We start from the raw sequence: 25,283 nt of genomic DNA on the forward strand, positions 1-25,283 counted from the left end.
ACCGATGCCCCACAGGTGAACCACACTAGTCGGCCCTGTAGGCCATAAATAAAATAAATAGACATGGACACATTGGGTGCATTTTTTATTGCAAATAGGCCACCAGCAAAGGAAGATGACAACATCTGGAAGAAATAATAATGGCCAGCAGAGGGAGCCGAAGAGCAAGAGACCACCTGCAGGGTTAGGGGTTGTTGTTTTTATTTTTTATTCATGAACTGTGATGACTGTGCACCGATTGGTGCTTGAGGGTGTGTTGGTGCGTTATGGGTGCTTTCATGGTGCATTGATGCAGAGCAGACTGTCTCCCCCCCAGAAAGAACAATCACAGGTCCTGGGTTGCGTTTTGTAAATAAAGTAGCGTCAATTGTAAATAATTCTCCCCACCGTCAGTGTGTAGTTTGAAGACCATTCCGCAATTCGGTTAACTGTGGGCGTGAGTCTGTTAGGTCGGGTGCAATGGAGCAGCGGGACATATTTATCTATGTTTTAAAACTGCCGCACTCAGGGTCAGGTTAAAAGTAGAGGGAACTACACCTATGTGTCACACTAAATTAAAGTTATAGGCCCGGGACGTGCCTAAGAGGAGGAGGGTGCAGTGTTGTAGATATGAGGATTGTATTTTTTTGATTGTGTTGTATTGTATTGGAAATTGTTATGAATTATTGCTTGAGTCTGGCCCCTCCTGCCTCCAGTGTTGTGTAAAGGTTAAAAGGGCGTTCCGGTAGTTAATTCCATAAAGCATCCATTGAAGGACACTATAATACCCTTGTTCAGTAGCTTATATCTTTATTATGTGTTTTAGGGTAAGGCCTTGTCTTCCATTAACATGACACTCCATTGCACCAAGTGAAAAAGATAGATTCCCTTCATTCCCATTCCCAAAAACCTCCATTTCCCCTTTCATCAATTGCCATTCGCATTGCCAACTACAATTGCCGCCATTGGCCACGAGGCAGGGTTGGGGAAGAAAGGCGTGCCCGCCCGTCGTCATCAAGGGCGGAGCCAGAGGGTCGCGCGACCAACCAGGGCCGAGGTGAGCACACCGATGGGCGTGTCCTGAAGGCCAGCGGCTTAATCGCCGGCGGCGTGATAAAAGCGCGCGCGCAAGAGTGACCAGGGGCTGAGCTGAGCTGCGTGGTGGTGCAAAGAAAAGAGCTGAGTCGTCAGAGGAAAGCTGCGTAGAGGAGTTGCAAGGAGGTCCTACGAGCGAGAGAGAAGGAGATCATCCAGGGAAGCACAAAGCCTGCTATTCGTCGCCTTGCTCGCCAGCAGCAGCGTCCACAGCAGCAACAACACTCAACAGCTGCTTGGGGCCTGGACGGCGGTTTTGAGCAGGGCCGCGAAGGAACGGCGGCTGCCCAACGCGCCGATCATGCTGCCGGACCCATTGTACTTTCCTCTCCTTCCAGCCATTCCTGCCTGCAAGTTCCCCATTCGTGTACGTGAGTTTGTTCTGTTTGTTCTGTCCGGGGTAGTTAATTAAGTTTGTATAAGCTAGTATTTTCACTGTGTCTCTAAAAGCTTCTGTATATTATTTTATTATCTTTCCTTCTCCTTGGTTACTTTGAGCCTGTAAATAGTAATAAATAGTAATCGTATTTCAAACCTTTTCTTGCCTTCGTCTTCCTCTTCTTCACATCCGTGTCGTCTTTGTCTTTTCCCCCATTGAATATCTGTGGCGCGATACGGCCAACGTTCGAGTGAATCGGGTGAATCGGGGAAACTGTTAAGTCGCAGTGCCTCCGCTCGGCAAACATTACATCCTTAACCGCGAACCGTAACAATATATATATATATAAGGCCTTGTCTTCCATTAACATGACACTCCATTGCACCAAGTGAAAAAGATAGATTCCCTTCATTCCCATTCCCAAAAACCTCCATTTCCCCTTTCATCAATTGCCATTCGCATTGCCAACTACAATTGCCGCCATTGGCCACGAGGCAGGGTTGGGGAAGAAAGGCGTGCCCGCCCTTCGTCATCAAGGGCGGAGCCAGAGGGTCGCGCGACCAACCATGGCCGAGGTGAGCACACCGATGGGCGTGTCCTGAAGGCCGGCGGCTTAATCGCCGGCGGCGTTATAAAAGCGCGCGCGCAAGAATGGTCAGAGCTGCGTGGTGAGGGTCCAAGAGAGAGCTGCGTGGTGAGGGTCCAAGAGAGGGCTGTGTGGTGAGGGTCCAAGAGAGAGCTGCGTGGTGAGGGTCCAAGAGAGGGCTGCGTGGTGAGGGTCCAAGAGAGAGCTGCGTGGTGAGGGTCCAAGAGAGAGCTGCGTGGTGAGGGTCCAAGAGAGAGCTGCGTGGTGAGGGTCCAAGAGAGAGCTGCGTGGTGAGGGTCCAAGAGAGAGCTGGGTTGTGAGGTCCAAGAGAGAGAAGGGAGATCATCCAGCAGCGATTCTTGTCCAAGAGAAGAGATCATCCAGCAGCGATTCTTGTTCAAAGGAGATCATCCAGGGAAGCACAAAGCCTGCTATTCGTCGCCTTGCTCGCCAGCAGCAGCGTCCACAGCAGCAACAACACTCAACAGCCGCTTGGGGCCTGGACGGCGGTTTTGAGCAGGGCCGCGAAGGAACGGCGGCTGCTAAACGCGCCGATCGTGCTGCAGGACCCCATTGGACTTTCCTCTCCTTCCAGCCATTCCTGCCTGCAAGTTCCCCATTCGTGTACGTGAGTTTGTTCTGTTTGTTCTGTCCTGGGTATTCAATTAAGTCTGTATAAGCTAGTATTTTCACTGTGTCTCTAAAAGCTTCTGTATATTATTTTATTATCTTTCCTTCTCCTTGGTTACTTTGAGCCTGTAAATAGTAATAAATAGTAATCGTATTTCAAACCTTTTCTTGCCTTCGTCTTCCTCTTCTTCACATCCGTGTCGTCTTTGTCTTTTCCCTCATTGAATATCTGTGGCGCGATACGGCCAACGTGCGGGTGAATCGGGTGAATCGGGGAAACTGTTAGGTCGCGGTGCCTCCGCTCGGCAAACATACCATCCTTAACCGCGAACCGTAACAATATATATATATATATATATATATATATATATTATAATAGCCGTAGATGATTCTGTCTGTTGGATGTCTGTCCGGGGTGTGGCTTACTCGGTTTGCAGAGTAGCTCCACCCATAGCTCCACCCATTCTTGGAGAGGCTTCATATAAACAAATATCCACCATTTTATTAACTCGCATAGCTTTGAGGCCTGTTTTGTAGGCCCGTGGTGTCTCGCTCTCTCTCCCAGTTTTATTTCAAATCAAATTCGATATATCATTTCATTTTTCACAGTTGCTAACATAGTTTTAGACTCGGTTGAAAAAAAACGGGAAGAAAATCCGATGAAAGTTGCCGTTTATAGAACGAAATGAATTCTCAAAGGCCTGTAACTTCAAGGCCATTGAGTCTCTCTCACGCCTTTATCTCCAATCTAACTCACCATCTGATTTCATTTTTATCGATGGTTTTAGTCAGCAATAATTGAGAACATTCCACACACGCGGGAAAATGCAGATATATTTTTAAAAATCCCGTCATGATGTATCATACACCCCAACATGACACCGACGGCAACGTGTCGACATATATTAAAAATTCGCTTTTGCTTTTCCGTTAAGATATATTACTTTTTCGTTTGATGACAGTCGTCACAAAAACGTCAACAATGATGCCGACATATATTTCTTCGTTTTTATTTCATTCAACATTATTATCCGGAAATAAAATATGTGTCAGGAAATTACCGAGAGATATTTCTTCGTTTTTTTTAACTAGTTATGTGCGCATACACTTTAAATAGGTTTATTTGAAATCTTTAATTTTCCACAATATAATTTACTTGCCATTTATCATTTGATGATTACGAGACACTTCCTCTTGAGGATCGTGACAATTCATGCGCTGCGTGGAAACTTCTATTTCCAAAATGAATGAGACGATCGATGAAGAACGCAGACTTGAACAGGATGTAGCAAGAAAACGAATGAGACGGGCGAACGAGTCCATCGACGAACGTCAATGCAAACTTGAACATGATGGAGCAAGAAAAAGAACGAGGCGGGAGAAAAACGAGAGAAACGAGACGGGGAAAAGCCGATTGGAGAGGCGAGTGAGGAGCGATTGGAGAGGAGAGTGAGGCGCGATTGGAGGGGAGTGTGAGGAGCGATTGGAGAGGAGTGTGAGACACGATTGGAGAGGAGTGTGAGGCGCAATTGGAGAGGAGTGTGGGGAGCGATTGGAGAGGAGTGTGAGGCGCGATTGGAGAGGAGTGTGAGGCACGATTGGAGAGGAGTGTGAGGCGCGATTGGAGAGGAGTGTGAGGCGCGATTGGAGAGGAGTGTGAGGCACGATTGGAGAGGAGTGTGAGGCGTGATTGGAGAGGAGTGTGAGGCGCGATTGGAGAGGAGTGTGAGGCACGATTGGAGAGGAGTGTGAGGCGCGATTGGAGAGGAGTGTGAGGCGTGATTGGAGAGGAGTGTGAGGTGCGATTGGAGAGGAGTGTGAGGCGCGATTGGAGAGGAGTGTGAGGCGCGATTGGAGAGGAGTGTGAGGCGCGATTGGAGAGGAGTGTGAGGCGCGATTGGAGAGGAGTGTGAGACGCGATTGGAGAGGAGTGTGAGGCGCGATTGGAGAGGAGTGTGAGGCGCGATTGGAGAGGAGTGTGAGGCGCGATTGGAGAGGAGTGTGAGGCGCGATTGGAGAGGAGTGTGAGGCGCGATTGGAGAGGAGTGTGAGGCGCGATTGGAGAGGAGTGTGAGGCGCGATTGGAGAGGAGTGTGAGGCGCGATTGGAGAGGAGTGTGAGGCGCGATTGGAGAGGAGTGTGAGGCGCGATTGGAGAGGAGTGTGAGGCGCGATTGGAGAGGAGTGTGAGGCGCGATTGGAGAGGAGTGTGAGGCGCGATTGGAGCGGAGTGTGAGGCACGATTGGAGAGGAGTGTGAGGCGCGATTGGAGAGGAGTGTGAGGCGCGATTGGAGAGGAGTGTGAGGGATTGGAAAGGAGAGGAATGTGAGGGATTGGAGAGGAGAGGAATGTGAGGGATTGGAGAGGAGAGGAGTGCTAGGTAGAGAGAGGAGAGTGTCAGGTGGAGAGAGGAGAGTGTCAGGTGGAGAGAGGAGAGTGTCAGGTGGAGAGAGGAGAGGGTCAGGTGGAGAGGAGTGAGGGGTCACATATTATGTGAAATAAATAAATTGTGTTCATTACACCATTTCTGGATCTGATGACTTGCCAGTAACCATTTTGTAAAAATGAATGTGCAGCATCTAACTCAATATGTCGAAATGTCACACACGTCCATGCCCGTGGGATTCCCACGGGTGACCCCACTAGTATATATATATTCTCCGTAGGTGATCCTGTCTGTCTGTCCGGGGGTGTGGCTACACCCGGTCTGGGAGGGGCTTCAAAAACAAATATCCACCATTTTGTTTACTCGCATAGCTTTGAGGCCTCTTTTGTTAGGCCAGCGGTGTCTTTCTCTCTCTCACTGTTTTATTTCAACTCTAATTCGATATCTCATTTCATTTTTCACAGTCGCTAACATGGTTTTAGACTCGGTTGAAAAAAACGGGAAGAAAATTCGATGAAAGTTAACGTTTATAGAACGAAATGAATTTTCAAAGGCCTGTAACAACAGCAACAACAACAACAACATGCATTTTAAGGCCATTTTCCCTGCTAGAGCGGGGGTTAGCCTTGCGCTCCCCATGACAATCTTCTTCATTTTGCCCTATTTTCTGCATCTCCCCTTGTTAACCCCCTTGCCCGCATTTCTTCTTCCACCATCTTTAGCCAAGTCTTTCTCAGTCTTCCCCGTCCTCTACTTCCTTCTACATTCATTTCCATCACTCTTCTCAACCAGTCACTTTCATCCTTCCTCAACACATGACCAAACGATCTCAACCTGTGCCTCTTCACAGCATCAATCACAGGCTCTATTCCCATCATCTTTCGCATTTCATCATTTGTCTTCCTCTCTCTCAACGACACTCCACACATCCACCGAACCATTCGCATTAACACCCTTTCCAGCCTTCGTTGCTGCTCCACATTCATTACCCATGTCTCGCTCCCATAAATCATAACACTTCTTACACATGCAGAATACACCTTTCCCTTCAGCTTTAACGACACTCCCCTCCACATCAGCACGCCACTCAGTTCCCGAAACTTCTTCCATGCACATCTCACTCAAGCAACCGTTGCCGAGTCTGATCCACCTTCTCCATTCAGCACGTCCCCAAGGTAGCAAAATGTTTTCACACCTTCCACCTTCAGGCCGTCTCCAAGATCCAACTCAACATTTCCTCCATCTGCAGCTCCCTCTGTGCACACCTTACATTTGAATGTAGCTGCCACACTGGTTAATGGCCCTCTCAGACCACTGTATTTTTGATGAACCCACTCAGCGCACATTGTACATTGAATGGAGTTCACTCTGACACCCTTCCTGCACACAGCACATGGCCACTTCCCAGTTCTTTCCACCTCACCACATGCTTTACCACTTGCCATCACCTTCGGCTTTCCGATATACACCTTCAGACCTTTTGTCTCCATACATTCCTTCCACTTGTTCATCTTTTCCTTCAGTCCATCCATACTTTCTGCAATCAACACCAGATAATCTGCATACAACAACTCCCATGGTAAACCCTCCTTTACGTTCTGAGCCAGCACCTCCATCACAGCTACAAATAGTAGTGGACTTAGTACTGACCCCTGATGCACTCCCACCTTCACCTCAAACTCATCACTGTTCCCGTCCTTCGTCCTTACAGTTGTGCGCGCTCTTTTGTACATTGCCATCACTACTCTGATCAACCATTCCTCCACACCTAACTTCCTCAATGCCCATGTCACTACTTCGCGTGGAACCCTATCGAATGCTTTCTCCAGATCAACAAACCCAAGAAACAACTTCTTCCTCTTCTCCATGTACTTCTCCTGCAACTGCCTCACAATAAAAAGCACGCCTGTCGTTCCTCTTCCTGGCATAAATCCAAACTGCATTTCGTCGATCTTCACTTTCTTCCTTATCCTCCTCTCCAACACCCTTTCCAATACCTTCATTCCATGCTCCAATAACTTTATCGCTCGGTACGAGCCACACTCCAGAGGGTCACCTTTCCCCTTGTATAGAGGGACGAGGGTACTCAGTTCCCAATCCACTGGAATGCGGCCTTCTTTCACCACCAGATTACAGATCTCTGTCATTTTGTTTTTGTTTTTCAAAGACCTGTAACATAAAGTTAATTGAGTCTCCCTCACAGCTTTATCTCGACTAATTCACCATCACAGTTGCTGGGATGGTTCAAGTCTCAGTTTCAGCTAAAGTTGAGAAAATTGGCGACATGTATTCCAACAGCCGTTTTGAATGTGTCGACTGTTATGTGGGCAAGGGGAAGGAGAGAGGGGAAGGAGAGGAGAGAATGTTCCCAGGACTTCGTTATTTATATTGTTGCGGTTTTGTGGGTTTATAATAAAGGTTAATTTCCCCTCCTAGTTAGTTACACTACAACATGTAGCCTCGTTTAAGTTCAGTTATTTCTTAGTAAATGTAAGCGTAGACCTTTCCTGTGTTAGTTTTGCGTTGAGTAGGATAATGAAAATTAGGTGTCCTTATGGCGCTTTGGGTTGGCATTGGCGCCGAAATACCATGAGGCAGGCCTGAACAAGTCGACCAAGGCCGAAGGAAGGCGGAGGAGGAGCCATCGGTAAGCGCGAGCCGCCAGTTAGGGCTCGAGGGGAGTGACTTACCACTGCAGCAAAAGGCGGGGTTTGGAACATTCGAGTCGGGCTAGGGCGGGGCCATATAACCCTGTGCCCAGAGCCCCCCACCTCAGTTGGAGATCCCAGAGGAGACGCACTGAGCTCAGTTGAGTTGGAGAGGAGGTCAGTTCGGAGCGCTCAGTTGTGAGAATACACGCGTGAGATTGCGTTGTGTTGAGTCCTATCGGATGAACTGAATAACTCCATTTTACATGAACTTGCCCTGCTCCCCGCGCTCTGCGCAGTAGTAATCACGCTATAAAAGACGACCCGCGCCGGGCCACAGACGCGCGATATTCCCTCCTGCCTGCCTTTGCCTGTTACGCACCGCGAGGATTTTCCCTCCTGCCTGCCTTCGCCGGGATACGTGCTGTGACCGCCAGAGGGCCACAACCGGGTGAGCTGTTCCTGGAGCGACCGAAGCAGGCGCGTTCGGCACGCGAACATTCTTCCTCCATCTCACTGTGTGTGTAAGTGGGCCCATTGTCTGGGGATAAGTATAAGACCGATTATGTCTACCCTGTGTCCCTTTCCTTCTACCGATTCCTGTAAATAGTGTAAATAAACCCTGTTATTCCTTCTGATTCGACCGTTTTTGTCTCTTCCATCATTGGCTTAGCATGGTACGAATTAGATCGCTCTGATCGGGTTCTATAGAAAGGTAGCAGCACGAGTCACGTGGTACGCCATCCGCTCGGGCGTACGCAATCACGCGTGACTTGATCCCCGCTTCCGCTGCGGCGTGGGTACTCAAGGTATGTGTGAAATTGTCCCGAAACCCTTTTCCACGTCTGCCCGGAAGTGGCGACTCAGTCTCACGGTTTCGAAGACCCAGAGAGAAAAAGGGGCTTAATCTCCCCTTTGTAACGGGAACGGGCTTCGGAAAACCGCAACAATATTATTACTTAGTAAAAATACAGCGACTGAATACTGAAATTTGGGATCGAACCGAAGTCGAATTATATTTTTCCATATCCTTGGGGTGTATATACAGTTTGTTTTAAGCGAGTCAACTCTTTTCCAACCATGGAATTCAACAATGCAGTTCTTCAAAAATCTACATAATAATGTGAACTAACTGTGGAATACAATGTTTATTAATAACGCTTGGTTTTAATCTATTTTTACTTTGTAAAGCGAAAAGTTATCGATACATTCAATTTTAAAAAGGAAGAAGATTTATGGGCTCCATCGGCCTCAGATCGACCTCTGTATGCTCTGCATGGCTGTATGATCAGATGTGCATTTTAAGACTCAATCAACACGTCTTTGATCATGAATTACTTTTTCAACAACTCAAGCAAAGGAAACGAGGTAATGCCTGTTTCGTTCGGAGTGATGATACACCGCCCAAATAAAATGCGTTTCGTACATACAGGTGTGTGTTTGTGTGTGTGTGTGTGTGTGTGTGTGTGTGTGTGTGTGTGTGTGTGTGTGTGTGTGTGTGTGTGTGTGTGTGTGTGTGTGTGTGAGAGAGAGACCCACTCCCCCATGTGTGAGTGTGACGCATTTCCGCGTCTGCGAGTGTTTATGTGACCCACTCTCCCGTGTGTGAGTGTGACTCACTCTCCCGTGTGTGTGTGACCCACTCCCCCATATGTGTGTGTGTGTGTGTGTGTGTGTGGCTCACTCTCCCGTGTGCGAGTGTTACCCACTCCTCTGCCTGTGTGTAAGTGTGTGTGTGCGACCCTCTCCCCCCCACCCCCGTGTGTGTGTGTTTGTGTGTTTGACCCACTTCCCCCCTTGTGTGTGTGTGGGTGTGACCCACTCCCCCATGTGCGAGTGTGTGTTTGACCCACTCCCCCCCCCCCCATTGTGTGTGTGTGTGTGTGTGTGTGTGTGTGTGTGTGTGTGTGTGTGACCCTCTCCCCCCAGTGTGTGTGTGTGTGTGTGTGTGTGTGCGTGTGACCCTCTCCCCCCAGTGTGTGTGTGTGTGTGTGTGACCCACTCCCCCGTGTGTGTGTGTGACTCCCCCCCCCCCCCCCACGTGTGTGTGTGTGTGTGTGACCCACTCCCCCCCCCCCCGTGTGTGTGTGTGTTTGTGTGTGTGTGTGTGTGACCCACTCCCCCGTGTGTGTGTGACCCACTCCCCCGTGTGTGTGTGACCCACTCCCCTGTGTGTGCATGACCCACTCCCCTGTGTGTGCATGACCCACTCCCCTGTGTGTGCATGACCCAATCCCCTGTGTGTGCATAACCCACTCCCCTGTGTGTGCATGACCCACTGCCCCGTGGGTGATCTACTCCCTGGTGCAGTGTGCGTGATGTGGGAGGGAGACGATTTGAGCTCTTGAAGTTACATTTTACATGAGATGTGAGATGTGATCACACATTTCAAACTGTATTTCCCATGTGCACGCACATGCATTCACATGTTACCAGGAGTCAATACATTGTGTAGATTACATCATTTGTGGATCTGATAAATTGTCAGTAACCATTTTGTAAAACTGAATGTGCAACATATAAATGAAGACGTCCATGCACGTGGGATTCCCACTAGTTCTTGTATGAATACCACCGTTTAGAGGCCATTTTTCCCCGCAAAGCGGGGGTTGGCCTTTTCGGGGACCGTGGTAGTTGTTGTTTTTTGGTCCCCTTTTTGAAGCAATGTTTTACGGCCGGATGCCCTTCCTGACGCCAACCCTTTTTGCCGCCTTCAACGACAAACAGGGAATTACCAGTGAACTGGTACTCAACTAGTTCTTGTATGAATGTTGAAGCAAAATGACTTTGACAGGACACTTTCATCACGAACCGTAACCAATCTCACTATGTTGCCTCCCTGGGTGGGGCATGCTCCACGTACCAGGAAACGCATGCCATTGCCCGTCAAATCGGCCTCAAAAAATGACCAGAACTCGCATGGATTATATGTTTGCTGTGACTGCAACAGAATCATTTTTATCCAGAAGGGCCCTGGGTGGAGTGCATACCTCCACAAGGCTATCGCAGTGATAGGCCAGATCTGGATTCGGACCCAAACCAAATTTAATCGGCTTGTTCTTGCCACCTAACCAACTCGTCACCCTAGTTTTGTCATAACTCGTCCACAATTATTTTGAGATATCATTTGAGATATTAATAATTAAAAAATTCTCATATCCGGATCCGGATTTGGACCTTCACCAAAATCGAATCAGTTCTTCCACAAAATCGAATAAGTTCAAAAGTTGCTCACAAACAAACAAAAAACAAACAAGGGTGAAAACATAATCTCAGTTCACCTTTGGTGGTGGAGGTGTTGATATGTGTGCTTTTCAGCTATTCTTCATGTGTGGAGAGATTGTACAGTATCCTTATATGTAAAAAACGTTCTCCCTTATTGCAGTTTGCAAAGTGTACAAAACCCTTCGTGGTTCTTTATCTTGTGTTTTCAGTGGATCGATTACTCCACAACTCCTTTCACTGTTGTAGTATGCTCTATTTTCTGTTGTTGTTCCATTTCTACTTCTTGCCCAGTTTTTCCTTTCACCTCTGTGACTGAGAGTTTGCATTTGTATCAAGCTTGTTTGTCCCCCGTCGTCGCACCGTGGAGCGAAAGGGGGACTATGGTTTTCCCCTCCGTCCGTGTGTGCGTCCGTCCGTGCGTGCAGACGTGCTTGCGGGCGTGTGTGCGTGCGTGCATACGTAAGCGAAGGACCGAATTCTAATTTGGTGTGTGGGTGCAACCCACGTCAAAATCCAAGATGGCCGCCACCATGTATGTCTGACGCCATGTATGTCTGTACCTTGTGAGCGAAATATGTTGAAAAATAAACGAACTACCAACTTCTAATCTGGTGTGTGGGTGTTGCTAAGCATAAGGAAGAACGCTATTGAAAATTGGGTCGCCACGTCAAAATCCAAGATGGCCGCCACCATATATATGTCTGAACCTTGTGAGCGAAATATCTTGAAAAATATACGAACTACTAACTTCTAATCTGGTGTGTGGGTGTATCTACGCATAAGGAAGAACGCTATTGAAAATTGGGTCGCCACATCAAAATCCAAGATGGCCGTCTTGCGTCTTCCACTTTGTCAACTCGCATCACTTCACCGACGGGGGACCTAGGCGTAACACTTGTTGAAAATGTCTTACACAACAGACTGAAACACTCAGAAGAAATTAGAGGCCAAATAATTTACACTTAATGCATGTAACATGTATGTTGTACATAAACATTTTAGTCAAGCAGCTCAGCAAATGGATGTGGACATTCTGGACAAAAGCGCAAAATTTTCCCCACATGCGACCCATAGCTTTAGCTTTCCATTTTTGGGAGGAACCACTTCCTCCGAATACATTTTTTTTTTTGCAGTATTTTCAGTGACTATGGCTACATCAACAATATTCCGTTTTATTTTTTTTCACGTTTTATGTTCAGTTTCTTTTTTGTGTGAATAAACATCGTCTGTTGCTTTTCTAAATGGTATCGTTGTATTCCTTGTCCCAGAAAATGTATGTTTAGAGACCAGGATTGCGATCCTGAGTGGCTTAGAAGCTGAGATATTGATAGATTTCGGTTTTTACATGGCGGCCATCTTGAAAATCCAAGATGGCAGCCATAATGTATTCGGAGGAAGTGGTTCATATCAAAAATGGAAAGCTATGGTAACGGGTAACATGTGGGAAAAAATTGGCGCTTTTGTCCGGAACATCCATATCCATCTCAAATCCGGTCCTAAGCCGCCTGACTAAATGCAAAAATTGCGGGTTTTAGGACATTGTCACGTGCCACCTGAACAGCAAGTGCAATTTGGACATTTGTCGTATCCAAATATGCTCAAGACCTGAGAGAAAAAAGTCATGAGAGAAGAATTTGAAATCCCCAGTGGTTGCGAAACATGTCGAGGGGGGGTGGGGGGGGGCTCACAAACCCACCTCCAGTGCAATTAGAGTTAAGAGTTCATTACTCACCCAGAAATTGAGGCTTTACCATCAACCATACATCTTTCCCATGCAAACTCCGTGTTGATTTCACCACACACCGAAGCTTGTTTGTGCTTCCAGGGCAGCATGCGCTGTGTTCTGCTGGCGCTGGGTAGACTTCAGACGGGTGTGTGTGGACTTCAGACGTACAAGGAAACATCTGCCAACGCCCCTTAAATATATGTGTACATAGTTAAAAACAGCGCAACAAATATTTGTTTATAAGTTAACTGATTATGCCGATATGTGACGTGTTTGAAATCTACGTCTGACATTGTTTCAATGCCTTTCATCTCACCACATTTCCTTTTGAGATACTCATTATGTTATTTTGCAGGTACTGGAGCAGCAGTACTGCAAAGAAGTAGATCGTGAGAATCGCCCCAAACAAGCTTGAATAAAACAGGTGTATTGCTCACTGCACCGCAGAAGGTAATGACATAACTCTTGTCTTTTCGGGGCATTCACTCATGGAAAACTCTCCTGAAACCTACTCGATATGTAATCATTTGCCGGTTCTGGGTATTTTAAAAGGCTTAATGGAGAATGAACTGCACCACAAATCAATTGTCACCAAAACGACATAGTGTATTCAAAATGAAGAGACTTCTGGATGACATCGATTCACAATCGCACCTACCGATAGCCCTTTTTTGTGGTGAAATAGCCAGGGAATTGTAATCTCTATACCGAGACAAATTGTATCTTGTATCCATATGAAAGCAAATACTGTACACTAAAGCAACCATGGTCCAGGAAGGATCTGTGAAATGCACAAAGCTAGAATTAGCTTTTTGAAGAGATATGTGGCTGCGAAAGCTGAATTCCGAAAACAAGATGAACGGGTTTATCTTCACACTCAGAAGGAATGTAATGGTTGCTGAAGGGCATTGCCATATCCCCTGTTTTTGTCTCTATACAAAAGAGGAGAACACCAGTGATATTGCAGACAGTGGATCGCATCGTCAGATGCAGAAATTTATTATTCTAGGATGGAGGAAATTGCTTCTGGGCAGCTGTTTGACTTCATCCCAAATGAACTGGGAGCAACTAAATCCTCTGAAACTATTCCCTTTTGGTGCTGACAAAAGCTGCATTTCAGAGACGAGTACACCCGCTCACTACAGGAGTGGCAAGAAGGACCATTCCTCTTTGGGGTATATAGATTACAGTCGATCTATGGTCGGGTCTCAAGAACATTGGGTGTGTTTATTTACCAAGCTTTTTTTGTTGTTTTTGTTTTTTGTTTGTATACTGAATCGAGGCTCGTGAAAGAGCTAACATTTATTTCACAAACAAATCAACCAGACAAACAAAATAATACAAAAAGAGGGAGCGGAAGACAAGATGGGGAGAGAAGGGGAAGCACACAACCACAACATTTGAGAACAGGGAGAAGTGTGGGAGGTAGAGGGCTTTGGGGGAGGGGGGGAGGGGGGGAGAGGTATAAAACACAAGGGGACCGAAATTAGCGGGGGTAGAAAAGATCAAGGTTTTGGATGGGGGAGGATAAGAGATGGTGGTGAACAGCTGTTTTAAAGACCTGGAGGGTGGAGTGAGATTGAAGAGAGTGAGGGAGTTTGTTCCAGAGGCGGGAGAAAAGAGGAATGAAGGAGTGAAGGTGAGCAGAAAGCCTTGATTTTGGCAGTATAACCATAAGAAGGTTGCAGGCAGATCTTGTGCGACCTGTAGGAATATTTGGGGGACAGAGCCCAGAGAGAGCTGGGGGGGCAAGGCCAGAGAGGAGTCGGTAGAAGACGGAAAGACCACCAACCTGCCTGCGGTGAGTGAGTGAAAGGCCCTTGGAGTTAGCTTCATCGCGGGAGATTCCAATGATTCTGAACGCTTTGGTTTCAACAGCGTGAAGACGAGCTAGGTGTGAGGCAGGAGCACCAGACCAGAGGGGAGAGCAGTATTCCATAGAGCTGCGGATGAAAGCCTTGTAAGTGGTGAGGAGCTCAGGTGTGCCAAGGAAGGACTTCGCACGACGGAGGATGCCCAGTCGGCGACTGGCTTTGGAGGCCAGATTTGAAATGTGGTTTTCCCAGGAAAGATCATGGCAAATAGTGAGACCCAAAAGCTTGAGTGACAGAACTTCTTGGAGAGGATTATTCAGAAAGTGGATGGGAGGGTTGTCCAGTCGGTCTTTTCGGAGAGACATCGTAAGAGTGTGAGATTTATCAGAATTGAAAGACATGTTCCATTTGTTTGCCCAGTCTGTGATTTTGTCCAGGTCTGCAGAGAGTAAGGAGGCTGCAGACTGCCGATCTGAGGGATGAGGAAGGGAGCGACAGAGAGTAGAGTCGTCAGCAAAGAGATGGAGAGGATTTTCAAGAGAGTCAGAGAGATCATTGATGAAGACCAGAAAAAGCACAGGGCCCAGAACACTACCTTGGGGAACTCCAGCCTGAACAGGAAGAGGAGATGAGAGAAACCCATTCAGGGCCACACGTTGACTACGACCAGAGAGGAAGTCTGCCAGCCATGCGTGGAGATTTCCATGGATATTTCTTGTGGAGAGATCGCCCAGTGGTTTAAGCATTCGAGCAAGCATTGCATTCTTGGCAAGCACAAGCTAGCTGCTTGGTAAATGAGCACACCCCGATCTTCCTCCCTTTCAGTTTCGTATTAAACAGCAGGAGCTAGTTTCAAATGTTCACTACGAAAAATGCCACGGTAGTGACAGAAAGGGCCATGATTGTTATTAACCCAACATTTGTGGGTTATTTAGAGTACAGTCGATCTTTGCTCAGTTCTGTAAGTAAACCTTTCTTCATGGACGTCAGGATTCCTCCAAATTTCTTCATTTAGTGTTATAAAGAGCATTAGCCACTGTTTAAAAAGCTAAGCATACGTGTTTGTGGTTTATAATATTTTTACTTCCTGTAGAAACCGTTGCTCCCACGGAAACGCCATTATAACTGTAAGCTATTGTTATTAATTTGGGGTAAAGGGGAATATCTAGATTTAGGTAGATCTGCATAGGTAGGTCTCTGGCTGTCGTGCTAGAGAATCTCACCTGTAATAAGTTCTGTGTTTAGCCCGGATTGTCGGATCAAGGTGTGTCTTCGTCCCCATTATGAGGAATGGGGCCTGATAAATAGTTCTCGGGACTAAGATAATTCCCCTGTGTGTCAGACCTGGTGATCATACCTGTGTCCCTTATGGCAACGCACTCTTGTAGACATTAAATAGGCCCTCAGTGCACACATTAATTAAATTCCCCCCCCTTACAATGACTGACCATAAGAACTGACCGGAAAGACAAGCAGGCACCGACCGTGCAGTGGTACACCATGGAAGACGAACATCGTGCCAGGCAGGCTGGGAGCCACGCCCAGGAGAACTAGTGATTGGCCAGTGGAGGGGCGAGCAACAAGCAGGGCACCGACTACTGAGACAGATAAGACGCACCACATTCCACAACATGACGAGACATTTATTTTATTCACCATCTCCCATTGTTTCGTTTCTGAAGTCTGGTGTGGGGACGTCCCAATTTAGGATTTAGTTTCTTCCGTCGCGTTTCAATTGTTCTCGGGTTCCGTAATAAATATTTATTTGTTGTACATTTTAAATGCCGTGTTTGGTTTGATTTATTAATTTCCAGGTTGAAGACATCAGACCATGAAGGTAAGCGGCATTGTTCATTCCGTCTCGTGTATGATCCGCCATCGATTGGATAAACCCCTCCATGAAAGCTCGGTTCCATCGGTGGTGATGCTCGTTGTTAACTGAGCCAAACCACAGAACACTATTTATACACGTTATCACTGCAGGAAAAACGCCTTGGGGAAGTGGGACATTATTAGTACTAGTGTGACTCGACGCGCTCCGCTCGCGCCTCACCACGTGTCGTTTCAGAGGGATAGGCATCTTTGACCATTTTGGTGTCTTTTGGGTCTTCATGGTGTTTTGGGTCTTCAGGGTCATTTGGGTCTTCAGGGTCATTTGGATCTTCAGGGTCTTTTGGATCCTCTGGGCCTTTAAGGGTATTTTGGGTCTTTGGGGTGTTTTGGGTCTTCGGGGTCTTCAGGGTCTTTGGGGGCTTTTGGGTCTTCAGGGTATTTTGTTTCCTCTGGGTCTTTAAGAGTCTTTGGGGTATTTTGGTTCTTTGGAGTATTTAAGGGTATTTGGGGTCTAAAGGGTATTCAAGGGTCTCTGGTGGCTTCAGGGTGTTTTCGGTCCTCGGGGTCTTTTGGGTATTTGGGGTATTTTGGGTCTTCAGTGTATTTTCGGTCTTCGGGGTCTTTTGGGTCTTCGGTGTCTTCTGGGGATTAAGGGTCTTTTGGGTCTTCGGTGTCTTCAGGGGATTTTGTGAATTAAGGGTCTTTTGGTTCCTCTGGGTCTTTAAGGTCTTTGGGGTCTTTTGGGTCTTTTGGGTCTTCAGGGTGTTTTGGGTCTTCATGGTGTTTTGGGTCTTCAGGGTGTTTTGGGTCTTCATGGAGTTTTGGGTCTTCGGGGTATTTTGGGTCTTCGGGGTATTTTGGGGCTTCGGGGTGTTTTGGGTCTTCGGGGTGTTTTGGGTCTTCGGGGTGTTTTGGGTCTTCGGGGTGTTTTGGGTCTTCGGGGTGTTTTGGGTCTTCGGGGTGTTTTGGGTCTTCGGGGTGTTTTGGGTCTTCGGGGTGTTTTGGGGCTTCGGGGTGTTTTGGGTCTTCGGTGTGTTTTGGGTCTTCGGGGTGTTTTGGGTCTTCGGGGTGTTTTCGGTCTTCGGGGTGTTTTGGGTCTTCGGGGTGTCTTTTGGGTCTTCGGGATGTCTTTTGGGTCTTCGGGGTGTCTTTTGGGTCTTATTTTTGGGTCTTCAGGGTATTTTTGATCTTATTTTTGGGTCTTCAGGGTATTTTGGGTCTTCTGGGGTCTTGGTGGTCTTAAGGGTCTTGGGGGAATTAAAGGGTCATCAAAGGTCTGAGGGGTCTCAGCAGTCTAAACTTTATTAAGAGGGTGAAGGAGCTGTGCTCCAACTCGAATCGAAAGAATGGACGCGACAAAAAGCTGGAATTCGTCGGAGTTTCTTTATTGCATCAAATCAACTCGGGTACTCTGAAAAGCCCGTTTATCAGGCAGCATTATATACAAGCACTCGAATATCTCATGCCGGAGCGTTTGCCCTTAAAAGGCGCGACTGGGCATGTCTGGGAGACCTGGGCGAGTCTGGACATGCCCGGGAACGGCGAGACTGGGTGTCGCCGGATGGGCCGGGCGTGCCTGGACATGCCCGGGAACGGCGAGACTGGGTGTCGCCGGACGGACGGGCCGGGCGAGCCCGGGAAAGGCGAGTCCGGGCATGCCCGGGAAAGGCGAGACTGAGCGTCTCCGGGCGGTCTGGGCGAGCCCGGCACAGCGATCGCTCCGTGGTTGCGTCCTCGGCAGGTGGAAGGCGATTGTGTATGTTCAGCGGCAACCGCTACAAGGGTGTTAATTTTATTTGAAGAGGAAGAAGACTTTTCGTCGCAAAAAACATAACGACATAACCATATACGTTTGCTCTGTTATAATAAGATTAATATTTGTTTTGTAATAACATTAACAATATGCGATTATTATCTTGCCAAAACGAAGTTTTTGCAAGATGTATTAGTCAGCTTGTATGTTTGTTTTTATCTTGCCAAAACGAAGTTTTTGCAAGATGTATTAGTCAGCTTGTATGTTTGTTTTTTTGTTTGTTTTTTTGTTTGTTTTTTTGTTTTTTTGTTTGTGGTTAATCATTTTTTTTCACGTTTAGATCACTCTGTAGACCACAGTTATTATTGGAAACTCCTGTAACTTCGCACATCAGAGTCCTATAGAGATACCCTTCAGCACACAAAATTTTGAAGGTCAAGGTCAAAGGTCAAGGTCACTTTGTGGTCAATCATGGAGGTCGACGAAACCCTTATTTTTTGAGTAACTTTGATCGGATCGTCTCCAAACTTCATGGGAATCTAGTATATGGTCCGGCGCTCAGCTGATTAGTTTTTGGTGGCGATCGGCCTTGACCTTCATGGTTAGCGCTGGAGGTCGAAAATTATTGACCCCAAGGTCAAATGTTGAAACCCTTATTTTTTGAGTAACTTTGATCGGATCGTCTCCAAACTTCATGGGAATCTAGTATATGGTCCGGCGCTCAGCTGATTAGTTTTTGGTGGCGATCGGCATTGACCTTCATGGTTAGCGCTGGAGGTCGAAAATTATTGACCCCAAGGTCAAATGTTGAAATCGTAGGTACCATATCTTCGCATATGTTCACATGTAACTTCGCATATCAGAGTCCTATAGAGATACCCTTCAGCACACAAAATTTTGAAGGTCAAGGTCAAAGGTCAAGGTCACTTTGTGGTCAATCATGGAGGTCGACGAAACCCTTATTTTTTGAGTAACTTTCATCGGATCGTCTCCAAACTTCATGGGAATCTAGTATATGGTCCGGCGCTCAGCTGATTAGTTTTTGGTGGCGATCGGCCTTGACCTTCATGGTTAGCGCTGGAGGTCGAAAATTATTGACCCCAAGGTCAAATTACGAAACCCTTATTTTTTGAGTAACTTTGATCTTATGATCTCCAAACTTGGTGGGTATATAGGGTGTGGTATGGCGCTCAGTTGATTAGTTTTTGGTGTCGATCGGCCTTGACCTTCAAGGTCATTTTGAAGGTCATTCAATTTTGACCAAAAGGTAAAATTTTCAAGTTTCAGTTACCATATCGAGTAATACCTCATATGAATGCCCTTGATGAGTGCTTCCCAGATCTGTAAACAGTTTGACGCTATGACGTCATTTGATGACGTCATGATGAAAAAACGGAATTTTCATGAAAAAATTATTTCCTCAGTTCTCATCAAAATCTTTCAATATTTCATGTGCGTTGGTCATGAAGACATACTATTCACCATACGAAATTATTAAGGTCAAGGTCAAAGGTCAAGGTCACTTTGCGGTCAATCATGGAGGTCAACGAAACCCTTATTTTTTGAGTAACTTTGAGCGGATCGTCTCCAAACTTCATGGGAATCTAGTATATGGTCCGGCGCTCAGCTGATTAGTTTTTGGTGGCGATCGGCCTTGACCTTCAAGGTCATTTTGAAGGTCATTCAATTGGGTCAATCATGGAGGTCAACGAAACCCTTATTTTTTGAGTAACTTTGATCTTATGATCTCCAAGCTTGGTGGGTATATAGGGTGTGGTATGGCGCTCAGCTGATTAGTTTTTGGTGTCGATCGGCCTTGACCTTCAAGGTCATTTTGAAGGTCATTCAATTTTGACCAAAAGGTAAAATTTTCAAGTTTCAGTTACCATATTTACCACAGTTATTATTGGGAACTCCTGTAACTTCGCATATCAGAGTCCTATAGAGATACCCTTCAGCACACAAAATTTTGAAGGTCAAGGTCAAAGGTCAAGGTCACTTTGCGGTCAATCATGGAGGTCAACGAAACCCTTATTTTTTGAGTAACTTTGATCTTATGATCTCCAAACTTGGTGGGTATATAGGGTGTGGTATGGCGCTCAGCTGATTAGTTTTTGGTGTCGATCGGCCTTGACCTTCAAGGTCATTTTGAAGGTCATTCAATTGGGTCAATCATGGAGGTCAACGAAACCCTTATTTTTTGAGTAACTTTGATCTTATGATCTCCAAACTTGGTGGGTATATAGGGTGTGGTATGGCGCTCAGCTGATTAGTTTTTGGTGTCGATCGGCCTTGACCTTCAAGGTCATTTTGAAGGTCATTCAATTTTGACCAAAAGGTAAAATTTTCAAGTTTCAGTTACCATATCGAGTAGTACCTCAAATTGAAGCCCTTGTTGAGTGCTTTCCAAACATATAACTAGTTTGACAATGTGACGTCATTTGACGGCGTTATGACGAAAAAACTGCACTTTTCATGTATATTGTATTGCTTTAGTTCGCATTGTTTAGGTCACTCTGTAGAGCACAGTTCCCTTTGGAAACTCTTGTAAGTTCGCATATCAGAGTCTTTTAGAGATACCCTTTAGCACACAAAATTATGAAGGTCAAGGTCAAAGGTCAAGGTCACTTGGCAAGATACGGTTCACCCTGTGGGTGACATATGTTTATTTTGTTTGTTTTTTTGTTTTTTTGTTTGTGGTTAATCATTTTTTTTCACGTTTAGATCACTCTGTAGACCACAGTTATTATTGGAAACTCCTGTAACTTCGCATATCAGAGTCCTATAGAGATACCCTTCAGCACACAAAATTTTGAAGGTCAAGGTCAAAGGTCAAGGTCACTTTGTGGTCAATCATGGAGGTCGACGAAACCCTTATTTTTTGAGTAACTTTGATCGGATCGTCTCCAAACTTCATGGGAATCTAGTATATGGTCCGGCGCTCAGCTGATTAGTTTTTGGTGGCGATCGGCCTTGACCTTCATGGTTAGCGCTGGAGGTCGAAAATTATTGACCCCAAGGTCAAATGTTGAAACCCTTATTTTTTGAGTAACTTTGATCGGATCGTCTCCAAACTTCATGGGAATCTAGTATATGGTCCGGCGCTCAGCTGATTAGTTTTTGGTGGCGATCGGCCTTGACCTTCATGGTTAGCGCTGGAGGTCGAAAATTATTGACCCCAAGGTCAAATTTTGAAATCGTAGGTACCATATCGAGTAATACCTCATATGAATGCCCTTGATGAGTGCTTCCCAGATCTGTAAACAGTTTGACGCTATGACGTCATTTGATGACGTCATGACGAAAAAACGGAATTTTCATGAAAAAATTATTTCCTCAGTTCTCATCAAAATCTTTCAATATTTCATGTGCGTTGGTCATGAAGACATACTATTCACCATACGAAATTATTAAGGTCAAGGTCAAATGGCAAGATACGGTTCACCCTGTGGGTGACATATGTTCATCTTTAATTTTGTTATGAATTGTTATGACATTGTTTTGAATTTTGGGTTGGGGCATATATAGAATCAGGTAGATCTGCGTAGGTATTATGCTCTGGCTGTCGTGATAGGAATCCTCGCCTGTAATAAGTTCTGTCTAGCCCGTATGTTGGATATGTGTCCTCGCCACAAGGGGGTGGGGCTTGTTAACTAGAATTAGGGCATAAAGATATAATTCCATTGTATGTTGTCCCCTCTGTGATCATTCCGGTGTCCCGTATGGCAATGCACTCATATACATTAGCTAGGCCCATTAGCGCATACACACTAATTAACTTCCCTCTCATAATCAAACCCGACTCGAGGAACAGACCGGAAGCGACCGCACACTACGGTGGCATGGAAGACAAACATCGCACAGACAGGAAATAGCCACGCCCTGGAGAGCTCGTGATTGGCCAGGGGAGGGGCGAGTAACAAGCAGGTCGCTGATTGGAGAGTAAGGAAGGTAAAGGACGTGCCACATGATGATGACGTGCCACATACAGGTGTGTGTGTGTGTGTGTGTGTGTGGGGCCCACGTGTGTGTGTGTGTGTGTGTGTGTGTGTGTGTGTGTGTGTGTGTGTGTGTGTGTGTGTGTGTGTGACCCACTCCCCCATGTGTGTGTGTGTGTGGCTCACTCTCCCGTGTGCGAGTGTTACCCACTCCTCTGCCTGTGTGTAAGTGTGTGTGTGCGACCCTCCCCCCCCCTCCGTGTGTGTGTTTGTGTGTTTGACCCACTTCCCCCCTTGTGTGTGTGTGTGTGTGTGTGTGTGTGTGTGTGACCCACCCCCCCATGTGCGAGTGTGTGTGTGACCCACTCCCCCATGTGCGAGTGTGTGTGTGTGTGACCCACTCCCCCCCCCCCATTGTGTGTGTGTGTGTGTGTGTGTGTGCGCGTGTGACCCTCTCCCCCCAGTGTGTGTGTGTGTGTGTGTGTGTGTGTGTGTGTGTGTGTGTGTGTGTGACCCACTCCCCCGTGTGTGTGTGACTCCCCCGTGTGTGTGTGTGACACACCCCCACGTGTGAGTGTGTGTGTGTGTGTGTGTGTGACCCACTCCCCCCCCCCCCCCATGTGTGTGTGTGACTCTCCCGTGTGTGTGTGTGTGTGTGTTTGTGACCCATCCCCACGTGTGTGTGTGACCCACTCCCCCGTGTGTACGTGACTCACTCCCCTGTGTGTGCATGACCCACTCCCCTGTGCGTGCATGACCCACTCCCCCGTGTGTGTGTGTGTGTGACCCACTCCCCTGTGGGTGATCTACTCCCTGGTGCAGTGTGCGTGATGTGGGAGGGAGACGATTTGAGCTCTTGAAGTTACATTTTACATGAGATGTGATCACACATTTCAAACTGTATTTCCCATGTGCACGCACATGCATTCACATGTTATCAGGAGTCAATACATTGTGTAGATTACATCATTTGTGTATCTGATAAATTGTCAGTAACCAGTTTGTAAAACTGAATGTGCAACATATAAATGAAGACGTCCATGCACGTGGGATTCCCACTAGTTCTTGTATGAATGTTGAAGCAAAATGACTTTGACAGGACACTTTCATCACTAACCGTAACCAATCTCACTATGTTGCCTCCCTGGGTGGGGCATGCTCCACGTACCAGGAAACGCATGCAATTGCCCGTCAAATCGGCCTCACCAAATGACCAGAACTCGCATGGATTATATGTTTGCTGTGACTGCAACAGAAGCATTTTTATCCAGAAGGGCCCTGGGTAGAGTGCATACCTCCACCAGGCTATCGCAGTGATAGGCCAGATCTGGATTCGGACCCAAACCAAATTTAATCGGCTTGTTCTTGCCACCTAACCAACTCATCACCCTAGTTTTGTCATAACTCGTCCACAATTATTTTGAGATATCATTTGAGATATTAATAATTAAAAAATTCTTATATCCGGATCCGGATTTGGACCTTCACCAAAATCGAATCAGTTCTTCCACAAAATCGAATAAGTTCAAAAGTTGCTCAGTGCTCACAAACAAACAAAAAACCATCAAGTGTGAAAACATAATCTCAGTTCACCTTTGGTGGTGGAGGTGTTGATATGTGTGCTTTTCAGCTATTCTTCATGTGTGGAGAGATTGTACAGTATCCTTATATGTAAAAAACGTTCTCCCTTATTGCAGTTTGCAAAGTGTACAAAACCCTTCGTGGTTCTTTATCTTGTGTTTTCAGTGGATCGATTACTCCACAACTCCTTTCACTGTTGTAGTATGCTCTATTTTCTGTTGTTGTTCCATTTCTACTTCTTGCCCAGTTTTTCCTTTCACCTCTGTGACTGAGAGTTTGCATTTGTATCAAGCTTGTTTGTCCCCCGTCGCACCGTGGAGCGAAAGGGGGACTATGGTTTTCCCCTCCGTCCGTGTGTGCGTCCGTCCGTGCGTGCAGACGTGCTTGCGGGCGTGCGTGCGTGCGTGCGTGCATACGTAAGCGAAGGACCGAATTCTAATTTGGTGTGTGGGTGCAACCCACGTCAAAATCCAAGATGGCCGCCACCATGTATGTCTGACGCCATGTATGTCTGTACCTTGTGAGCGAAATATGTTGAAAAATAAACGAACTACCAACTTCTAATCTGGTGTGTGGGTGTTGCTAAGCATAAGGAAGAACGCTATTGAAAATTGGGTCGCCACGTCAAAATCCAAGATGGCCACCACCATATATATGTCTGAACCTTGTGAGCGAAATATATTGAAAAATAAACGAACTACTAACTTCTAATCTGGTGTGTGGGTGTATCTACGCATAAGGAAGAACGCTATTGAAAATTGGGTCGCCACGTCAAAATCCAAGATGGCCACCACCATATATATGTCTGAACCTTGTGAGCGAAATATCTTGAAAAATAAACGAACTACTAACTTCAAATCTGGTGTGTGGGTGTATCTATGCATAAGGAAGAACGCTATTGAAAATTGGGTTGCCACGTCAAAATCCAAGATGGCCGTCTTGCGTCTTCCACTTTGTCAACTCGCATCACTTCACCGACGGGGGACCTAGGCGTAACACTTGTTGAAAATGTCTTACACAATAGACTGAAACACTCAGAAGAAATTAGAGGCCAAATAATTTGCACTTAATGCATGTAACATGTTTGTTGTACATAAACATTTTAGTCAAGCAGCTCAGCAAATGGATGTGGACATTCTGGACAAAAGCGCAAAATTTTCCCCACATGCGACCCATAGCTTTAGCTTTCCATTTTTGGTAGGAACCACTTCCTCCGAATACTTTTTTTTTTTTTTGCAGTATTTTCAGTGACTATGGCTACATCAACAATATTCCGTTTTTTTTTTTTACAAGTTTTATGTTCAGTTTTTTTTTGTGTGAATAAAAATCGTCTGTTCCTTTTCTAAATGGTATCGTTGTATTCCTTGTCCCAGAAAATGTATGTTTAGAGACCAGGATTGCGATCCTGAGTGGCTTAGAAGCTGAGATATTGATAGATTTCGGTTTTTACATGGCAGCCTTCTTGAAAATCTAAGATGGCCGCCATAATGTATTCGGAGGAAGTGGTTCATATCAAAAATGGAAAGCTATGGTAACGGGTAACATATAAGAAACTAGAACGGGCACTCGGTAGAGCGCATACCTTCGCCGCAGCTACTGTTCTGTACTTGGCATGGGAGTGTAGGGAACAGAACAGTGAACAGTTTGGTGCTGATTTCATGCAAATCGGATAAGAATTGACCGAGTTATGACAAAAAACGCACATTTTGC

The 25,283-nt window shown here is 46.3% G+C and overlaps 1 protein-coding gene across 7 annotated transcripts in view; it reads right to left on the minus strand.

Moving 5' to 3' along the window:
• Window positions 1-25,283, minus strand: part of LOC137423686 (sterile alpha motif domain-containing protein 9-like) — an 85,578-nt gene that overhangs the window by 47,547 nt on the left and 12,748 nt on the right. For 2 of the 7 annotated variants that reach the window (XM_068111094.2, XM_078773872.1), the window contains exon 2: window positions 12,661-12,844. The exons of 4 other annotated variants lie outside the window; for them this stretch is intronic. In XM_068111094.2, the coding sequence (XP_067967195.2) occupies window positions 12,661-12,761 (101 nt within the window). In that variant the 5' untranslated portion in view covers window positions 12,762-12,844. The remainder of the gene's footprint in view (window positions 1-12,660; window positions 12,845-25,283) is intronic. One more of the 7 variants, XM_078773874.1, reaches the window with a different exon arrangement.

The sequence above is a fragment of the Myxine glutinosa genome, chromosome 3 (genome assembly GCF_964187855.1).
Source record: "Myxine glutinosa chromosome 3, kmMyxGlut1.1, whole genome shotgun sequence".
Lineage (NCBI taxonomy): Eukaryota > Metazoa > Chordata > Myxini > Myxiniformes > Myxinidae > Myxine > Myxine glutinosa.